At 45.2% G+C, this 8,923-nt stretch overlaps 1 protein-coding gene across 2 annotated transcripts; it reads right to left on the bottom strand.

The window, feature by feature from the left end:
- Positions 1 to 1,076: 1,076 nt before the first annotated feature.
- CCNG2 (cyclin G2) lies at positions 1,077 to 8,361 on the bottom strand. Of its 2 annotated transcripts, none has more exons than XM_054203479.1 (8): positions 8,083 to 8,361; positions 7,780 to 7,918; positions 6,634 to 6,771; positions 5,388 to 5,638; positions 5,135 to 5,213; positions 4,950 to 5,048; positions 3,823 to 4,028; positions 1,077 to 3,301 (listed from the first exon to the last, which is right to left on the bottom strand). In XM_054203479.1, exons 2-8 carry the CDS (start codon positions 7,888 to 7,890, stop codon positions 3,169 to 3,171), a joined length of 1,017 nt encoding a protein of 338 aa, XP_054059454.1. In that variant the 5' UTR covers positions 7,891 to 7,918; positions 8,083 to 8,361; the 3' UTR covers positions 1,077 to 3,168. The 2 variants fall into 2 exon arrangements, with proteins under 2 accessions (XP_054059454.1, XP_054059455.1); XM_054203480.1 differs by having other exon boundaries at positions 8,284 to 8,302.
- Between the last annotated feature and the right edge of the window lie 562 nt (positions 8,362 to 8,923).

Raw genomic sequence — 8,923 nt, 5'->3', positions numbered from 1 at the left:
TTTCATACAGAACTTGAGAATATCAAGTGCCCATCCCTCATCTGCTGCATGTGGGAAGTGAGAAGCCTTGTAGCGCTATCCTGTGTTTAAAAAAAAAAAAGTAGCTGTGAAGGCCACAAAGGAAAAAAAAGAGGATTGTTTTAACAGTTGCAGTGGCCTTGTCCTTCCCCCATGCACTCCTTGTCAATGAGTGACAGAACTCATCCCCAGCTTCACAACAGCACCCCATTCATTCCCAGCCTACACACACGCCGCCCCAAAGCTGGGACATCGAGGCAGGATTTCTCTTCACAGCAGCAGTGGCCAGAGCTGGAGGACACGCTGGCCTGGCAGACCAAGCATCTCTCACTCCATCCCTTGCACAAGAAAAAAGGACAAAGAGAGGGTAAAATAAAAAAATCTGCATCAAGCTAAAAGGTGTGATAGGTCTATCATAATGCTTACAGCCATCTCAGCAGGTGGCTGAGTGCAGGTTCCAGCTCCCTCTGTCAGTCTTTCTAAGCCTGGGAACATCTCTCCAGCAAGAACCTTTTACAGGCCCCCTTATTCCTTAGTTTTTGCAACATAGGCACCATTTGGAAATACTTTGACAAGATGGGCAGGATGAGACAAAAAGAAACACGATCAAGTTTGCCTTTGCTGAGTTATTGTAGGCGTTTTGGATTGCCCAGGTGCAGACACGTCCTGAGACCAGGCTTCACAAAGGCTTCACAAATCCGGCAAACCTCGGAACATTTTGCCAGTAATGACCCCTAATTTAACCACTAGCAGGAGCTCCCATTTGCCAGATGTGCAAACGCGCCCTTCACACCGCTTGTCCCAGCAGGACAGAGCCCAGCTGCAGCTGGGCGATAAGCAAGAGGTACCTCACACTAACTTCTAAAACTGATGGCAGCAAAGCCGAGAAGAGATTCACATCCAGCAGCACACCATGCAGAAGCCTCTCCTTTTTCTTTGCCAACTGCCAACACACAACTTCTGGGGAACGTGGAACACAGCTGCAGTACCATACAAGTTACACAGCAAAAGACAAGCAAGCCAAAAAGCTTCAAGTAACCAACCGTAAGTCGCACCAGTTAACAAATACAGCACTTGGTTTATTTTTGTTCTCAACCGAAACAAGACCCAGTAGGCTTGTTACCAGCAACCAAAAAGTACTCCGTTTCAGAAGTGAGCTTCCAGGCACAGAGACTTGCAGTAAGAAGTCTTCAGGTGTACAGTATTGATATCATACAGAGTACACAATAAATTACTATCTACATGCAACATAACTACAAAAAGTTACATACAATGTAAAAAAATACAGTATTTTCTGCTCATTTTTTGTTTTAAATTTTTTTCTGTACATTTTTTTAATTTACATTTTTATATACATTTTTGTAAACTTTTTGTGTTTTTATAAAACTGAAATCACGTTAACAGTTATCAACTTACAGCACCGCTCTTACCATTCTAAAACAATGCTTGCATCTACAAGACAGCCTTTAGCTTGTTTGCTCCTTCATTTCTACTTTGGCACCAACACACTTCACACCGTTATTCAGAGCTAATTAGTCCGCTTGCTACCTAGCCATGTTCTCAATACGGAGAAACACAATCATACTTCAATTTGTGCTTCAATAAAAGAGTTCAGAAAAAAACATTACATTAACTACTTCATCAACATCACATTTACCTGACATTACTGCATTATGTCAACTTTTCCTGCACTAACTGCTTTACATAAGCATGCAAACAAGTCGGATTATGACTCAATCAATAACATGAATATACTGAAAAACAACTACAGGGTTAAATATTAAAAGGAATGTAGACTTACCAAGATTTACCGTGTTAATAAGTCTAAGCTAATAGTATGGATTGAACGTTAACAGTTAAGATTTTAAACACACTGAAGTATGCAATGTGAATTGCAGCGTAAAAACATCTGCATTAAAGAAAATATGAAACTACTCCCTGCCACACACTTTATACTATCCTTTAGTGAAAACTAGTACTGATTAGAAACCTCCTTCTTGCCATGCACACCCCTGTTATAATATCCTGAAATAGGGATTCCTGAAGTTTATAAAGAACAAGGTTTAAAAAAAAAAAATCCACTTGGAGTACACCACTCCAGATCCTGCTGAAAAGGAGCACGGCACGTAAAGTGTTAAAGCAGTTTCAGTATTTGGCCCGCTTGGCAGTAAATAGTTTCAGCCTGGTACTATGTATACCTATCATTCCACATAACCTACCCAGTCAATTTGATCTAATTCCAAAATACTAAAGAGTGGAGGTGCCCTCAAGAAGACTCTAACCCAAACTCTTGCTCAAAGCAGGGCCAACACTGAATTCAAACCAAGCTCGGGGTTTTGTCATGCTGAATCCTGAGAACCTCCCAGGACAACGACTGCACAGCCCCCTCTTGGTCCGCTCCCATGCTTGACTGTCCCCACAGAGCGAAATTCTTCCATTAACTGAGAACTTCACATTTCAATTAAATGAAATGCTCTCATTCTTGCTCCTTGCTTGCCAGTCAAGACCCTGAAATCATCACCTCCTCAGCAACCTCCTCTTAAGATACCAAAAGGCTGCTGTTCAAGTCCATTTTCCCCCATCAAAGGCCACTAAGCCAGGCTGACTAAGCTCCTTTTGCTTAGCTTCTCCTCACAGCTTCCGTGCCCCAAACTTGACCGTCCTGGAAGCTTTCTGTTGGGCTTGCACAAGTTGATCAAACTTTTGAGCCCAAAACTGGACGCTGTTCCAAATAAGAATGAACTCAAAGTAAAGGGATGGAAAAAAAAAAGCCTATTTCCCTTGATTTACTGGCTACAGTCCTGTTAACACAGCCCAGCATGCCGTCTGTCTTCATCACCGCCAGGGCACACTCCTCATCTCTTTAGCTGCTAAGCATTTTGGACCACCAGGTCCAGGACTACATTTATGCTTGTTTACAACAGCACTATACATTAGCTTTTTTTTGCTGAACTGGGGACCTGAATGGGATATTTTTCTTCCTTAAAATTACAACACCAACAGAAAGAGACCAAGGCAGGCATCGAAAGCATTGATATACCACAGCAACTCTTGCCTTAATACAGTTTACAGATTACCACCTCATTTATTATTGCCAAAAGACTCTATGGTGCATTAAAAATCTCAGCTTAATACAATCAAGACTTAATGTTAAGACCGACAGCTAAGAGTTTGCCACTTGGTTTTAGGTTTGAGTTCAAAGAAGAAGGTGCCTTCCAGATCACTTGGAGGAGAACTGCTAAGGCTTTCTTCTCCGCTGCTCATATCTTCACAGGAATCTTCACTAGAAGGAACAGTAGGAAAGGTAATTTTAAACAAAGCACAACTCCTTGAAGTGGCAAAGTACTCTTCAATCCTGTATTTTCTTGCACACTTTTCTGTTCCTAGTATAAACACAGCAGATCTAAACACTTCTCAGCACTGAGGCTTAAATCATAACAAGGTACAATTTCCTTTCTCCTCATGCCAAAAATCTCCTAACAACCAAGACACTAGTGTTCAAGGTATCAAACATAAATTACTTCAGAAGACTTCAATACTTCATAAGCCTCCCCGTCTTTAGGGAAAAAAAAAGCAATGCCTCCCCCCACCCTCCAAAGCATTTGTGGAACTCTGGTTGTGGTGTTCAGAAAGTATTTTTTTTTTCTTCTGTTTAAGATACATTTTAAGTCCACTAGTATTTTCAAAGCTAGCAGGTTGGGTTTTTTCCCCAAGTAGTACTGAATATATAACAAGTTGCCATTAACATTGCCAGAAAATGAGAATTCCCAACAAATTACAACACCTGCTGTAAGTTTTACCAACCTCTCACTTTCATTGAAACATCCACCCTCTGGTATTGTCGGCAACTCAGGAACACTGTAGTAACTGTTTTGCAGATTCTGAGCTGTACGTCTCGAAACAATCCAAACTAGCTTTTTATGATCAGGCTTGCAACATTCTGGAGAAGAATAATCTGCTAGGCATTTCGAAACCAGTTCCCTCCAGTAAAGTAAGTCACTATCACTTATCTGAAAAGCAACAAAAAAAGCAAACCCTATTTAGTTTATTACACACAGGCTCTAAAGGTAACCCCTCCCTCCATTTTATCTTCTCCAGGAAGACTTGAAAAAAATACCAGTCAAGATATAAGTGAGTCATAACTGTGATACCTTTGTCAAAGCTGGGCTGGTTTTGAAGGTGAACCCCTATACACCACCTAGAAACGTCCATGCTGAAGTTAACTTGAGAGTTTGCCTGTCAAGTTGCTGTTAATACTTTCATTTTCACTTCCAAAGGAAAAATGAAACCAGGATCGTTCCATTTTAAAATGGAATCATCTCATACTTTAAAGAACTACTTCCACCCCTCAAGAAACTGTGTTCGTTCAATTTCACTGTAAGAGTGAAAAAGCTTGTTTTAGACCATCAACTGATACAGCACACAGCTAGAAGCTATAAATCCTATGCTACTTTATTCAGGCAAAAATAATAACCAGCTCAGCAGTCACTGCGGTCCTATGAACCGATTGAAAGTTCCTCTAGAACATACAGCTAGAACCATACGAGCTAAATCAGCTGCTTGTTAAAGCATGTATTGTGTACACATTGGGTCGGCATTTCTTCTGATTTTATACATTTAAGCTAGTTGGGTTTTTTTAAAAAACCATAATTCTTTTGCTTGCCAGGCAGCTGACAAGATGTGCCAGCGAGAAATTACTACCTAACCTCCTCCTCTAAGCAGCAGTTTTTTGTATTTGGCATTCTACCGAAGAAACCACGTTAGTTACAAGAGTTGCAGGCAGAGGCAACCATTTCATTGCTCATTTCAGCTGATGTCAAGCAGTACCTGCAAAAATTGTACACTGACAGCAGCGGTCCCTTAAACGTAACACTGTACATTAACCACACTAGTCCCAACAACTGCAGAGACAATCCACGGAAAATACTTACCTTAGAATGCTTCTGAACACGAAGAAGGATCTCAAACAACTCAACTGATTTCAAAGTCTGAACTTCTAGAGTGAGAAGGCACAAGGCCAAGACAGAGGGCTAGAAGGACAAAAAAAATAAAACATCGCTCAACACAACATGAAACAAAACCTGCTCAGAAGTCAAAGCAAGCTACCTCTACTTACTTTTGCTTTAGAAAAGACTAGACGACAGTTGCAAGCTTTTAGCTGTGCTTCCAATTTGTCAAGATTCAATACTTCTTTCCTGTAAGACACCCAAGAGAAGAAGCATTTGTATTAACAAGCATTCACTTGTCAGGAAGCAAATACTAAGGAGCTGCCTCCTCTACAGCTAATACCACAATCATTTAAGTCAGAACTAAAGAGAAAAAGGGCTTAGCAAACATGTAGATCACCACCAACATGCAACTCAACTCACCTTTCTGAGGTATGACAGAGTACAATAGTATGGTACAAGTGCAAGAAGGTTAAGGCAGTAGTAGCTTTAAATTCAAAGTGCAACTTTTCTGAAATTATCTTTTCCATCCGTTTCAGGTCGGACACAGTGCATTTACATTGGCTGATCCGGATGATCTCGTGAGCAGATGGAATATTGCATTCTTCTTCGACTACTCGGGCAGCCAGTTGGAAACAACAAACTCCAATGCAAGATAAATGCTTCGGTTTCACCTAAAAATAAGAGGAAGCACCATGAATATTTCCCCCTGATAAACACCGTGCTTATCAAACAGCAATACCAACAGCTCACCCAGCCTCAGTGAGCTGGCATCAGTCAGCTCATACACCTCACCTAGTCCTAACTGGTTTCATCGCTTAAGTTTCAGCCAAACACAGCTGACAGAGCCAATAAAACAATATGCATCTGCCATAGCTAAGTCAGAAGAAGCGAAGATCAACAGCTGAGCACCCTCTACTGAATGAAATTCCTCCACATCACTACACAACAAATAAACTGCAGTGAGAACTGCAATACCCAGCTTCTCCAAGCAGCAGTGCTCACGTACCCTCATCTAAAGGCTACACAAATCCAGCCTGAGCCTGTTCTTGGCAGTCCTACCCTTCCACAACTTGTTCCTACCTCTGCTGTTCTCTCCCGTCTACCAGCATAACATTTTGTGCAACCTCAAGGCCAGTCAGACCAGAGAACTGATGCAACTTCAGTTTTTCTGACAACTTAATAATGGGAAACTGGTTTAGGTTCAAATTGTCTGCCATGAAGCAGCACAAACATGAGAAGAAAAACATCCAGGAAACGATCATTCCGTGTTAGTTCCAGCATCAAGCTAAGCTTTAACGCAGCACCTAGAAACAGTATGTAACACAAATTGTTTTGTTCCTTCTTAATGCCTCCTGTCTTAGTCTGTTACATCTACACGGTGAAGGCTTGTTAAAGGAAATAAACTATGCTGCTACTTGCCTTTAGAGGTAAAAAGAGGCCATAAAAAATAGTTAATAAATCATATAAATGTTTAAGCTCATCTTTCATGCAAGAACGGTACTCCAAGCGTACAAAGGAGGACTACAGAAACGTTGCTGGTATAGAATGAGTAAATAGCCACAGTTATCTCCTAGATCACAACCCTCCCCTTTTTGTCAGTCAAAGTTCCCAGGAAGCTTGCATATTCCCAGCTGACACTATCGCAGATCCTCTCCCCCCAAAATACCTTCATAAGCGCCAAGAATCTGTCCAGAATGTTAACAGCCAAAACAAACGTTTCAGTTGCAAAACCGAAAAAGTTGGTCAGACTCCAGAGATCTTCCACCTTGGCATTCCTTTGCCTCGGACACAGAGTATTTTCATTCTACGACAAGAGAAGCAAAGTCAGAATTATTCAGTGGCAGCAGTCATGATTGTGGCCGCTTGCTCCCCAAGTCATCTTTTACTTAGATCAAAAGGAAGCAATTATCTTCTTGCATAAATACCTTATTTATCTTAACTTAAAAAAAAAGCAATTTAGATACTTGAGAGTCAAAACACACCCAAGGTAGATGGATACAGCCAAGTCCTGAGTCTCACTGCTGCAATACCCAGCACAACCACATTTCCAAGTATGCACTTGTTATTTTAAAACAATAGTTACCAAGGGCATGCATATAGAGTGACTCCTGACCTTACGGAAACAGAGATGACCAAACTCAGCTTATTCTTCTCTCTGCCTACATGTCAATAGTTAAGCAATACAAGTGCTGCTTTCAAAACAAACAAGACAACTGATTTCACAGACTTTTTTTGTTAAACATTAAGGCCCTTTCAAAAACAACTCAAAAGCATTCGAAAGAGTGTAAGCCTGCCCTAAACTCCGCCAAGGAACTCTGGTCATTACCATGGAAAGGTTTATGCTTAGCTCTTTTTTTTTGTTGTTAAGCACCGAGTGTTTCTCGGTTCGTTTCCCTACAACTTGCTAAAGAAAAGCCGGTCATTTCCCCATTTGTTAGTTGCCTACGTGACATCCCAGCTTTCCTGCAGTGGTACAAGACAGCGGTAACAAAGCTGAGAGATAAAAACAATACAATTGCCTCGGTTTTGTGTTCGGTCGAAGTTTAAACAATATTAAACACCTAAATAATTTACTTGCCCTGTAGGTCATAGCTCTTTGATAACGTAGTGCCTGTTAATAAGTACGAATAAAGACAGAGTTAAAACAAAAGGGAAGCGGCGTTTGCAGAGGACAGAATTAACTTTCCGAAGTTAACGCACATTTATCTCTTTTCTAGCTGGGAGGTTTTTCTAAAAAACGTATTTCCTGCCCTGAGGAGGCTGCCTCATCCCTCCCCCCCGCAACCCCGACCCAAGCCCCGCTCCTCCTCACCTCGGCGGCGCACTCGATGAGGCTGAGCCCCTTCTCCCGGGGCTGAAACCGCCCCTCCTGCTCCAGGTGGAGATTCAGCTGCTTGAAAAGCCACAGCGCCTCGCTGCTCATCTTCTCCCCTGCCTCCGGATCCTTTTACCTTCACGGCGGACAAAACACCTCGTCAACAGCTGGCAGCTCGCCCCCCTCCCCGCCGGAGGCCCCTCAACCACCCCTGTGGGGAAAGCCCACCCAGCACACAACAAAGGGACCCCCACAGGACGCCTCAAAGAAGGGGCAGCCCTGCCCTGCCGGCACACTCACCCGGGGCGGTGTTGAGGGGGCACCGGGCGCCCCCGCCGCGGCCCTCACCGCTCGGTTCCTCCGCGGCGGGGAAGGGGGAGGCGAGCCCGGCTCCCCTCACCGCACCGACGCGGGTCGGCTCCGCCGCTGGCCCCGCATCCAGGCAGGGTCGCCTGCGTCCCCGCCCGCGGCGGGCCCCGCTCGCCTCCCCCAGCGACTCACGGCGATGCCCGCGGCAGCGGCACCATCCCCGGCCCCCAGCTGCTGCTGCTGCTCCTGCCGCCGCCGCCCCGGCCCCGCATCAAAATGGAGGCGGCGCCTCCCCGCCCCCTTGTTTTTGTTCTGGCGGCCCGCAGATGGCCCCGCGCGGAGCGCTCCCGCCTAGGCCCGGCCGGTGAGGCGCCGCCGTGAAATAAAATAGTCCGCTCCCATCCGCGCACCCTAAGGGTGCCCCGAGAGGGCCCGGAGACCAAGGCACGACGCAACCGTCCAGAGGCAGCCCTGCTCGACGGGAAGCTGGGCGGGACCGCGCTCCTCCGGAAGGAACGCTAGGCCCCAGCGGAGGGAGAGAGGGAAGAGCCGCACCACTCCTTTAAAGGGCCCCGGCAGCGGCTGCCCTGTTTTAAAAAGTCCGCCCAAACCCTCCCCCATCTTGATTGGCCCGCGCTCCCCGGGCGCTGATTGGCCGGCAGCGCGGCTCCCCCCGCCCACCCGGCGCAGTGTTGTTTATCGGCGGCGATTGGCCGCCGGGCGAGGCCGCGTCGTTCCCGATTGGCCGGGCGGGTTGTACCTCTGCCCCGCCTACGGCCGCGCGCCTTAGCAACCGTGAGGGAGTCCCGTGAGGCGATGGCGGCGGCGGGTG

The sequence above is a fragment of the Rissa tridactyla genome, chromosome 5 (genome assembly GCF_028500815.1).
Source record: "Rissa tridactyla isolate bRisTri1 chromosome 5, bRisTri1.patW.cur.20221130, whole genome shotgun sequence".
Lineage (NCBI taxonomy): Eukaryota > Metazoa > Chordata > Aves > Charadriiformes > Laridae > Rissa > Rissa tridactyla.
Note: the sequence above shows the minus strand (reverse complement) of the source record. Positions and strands in the feature narration are given on the sequence as shown.

Coding starts and splice junctions, on each gene's coding strand:
- CCNG2 (XM_054203479.1), bottom strand. CDS start 7,890: ATGAGCAGCGAGGCGCTGTGGCTTTTCAAGCAGCTGAATCTCCACCTG. Junction 5,214..5,387: donor CTCTGTCATACCTCAGAAAG/GTGAGTTGAGTT, acceptor GGTGTCTTACAG/GAAAGAAGTATTGAATCTTG. Junction 3,302..3,822: donor TGTTTCAATGAAAGTGAGAG/GTTGGTAAAACT, acceptor TGTTCCTTCTAG/TGAAGATTCCTGTGAAGATA.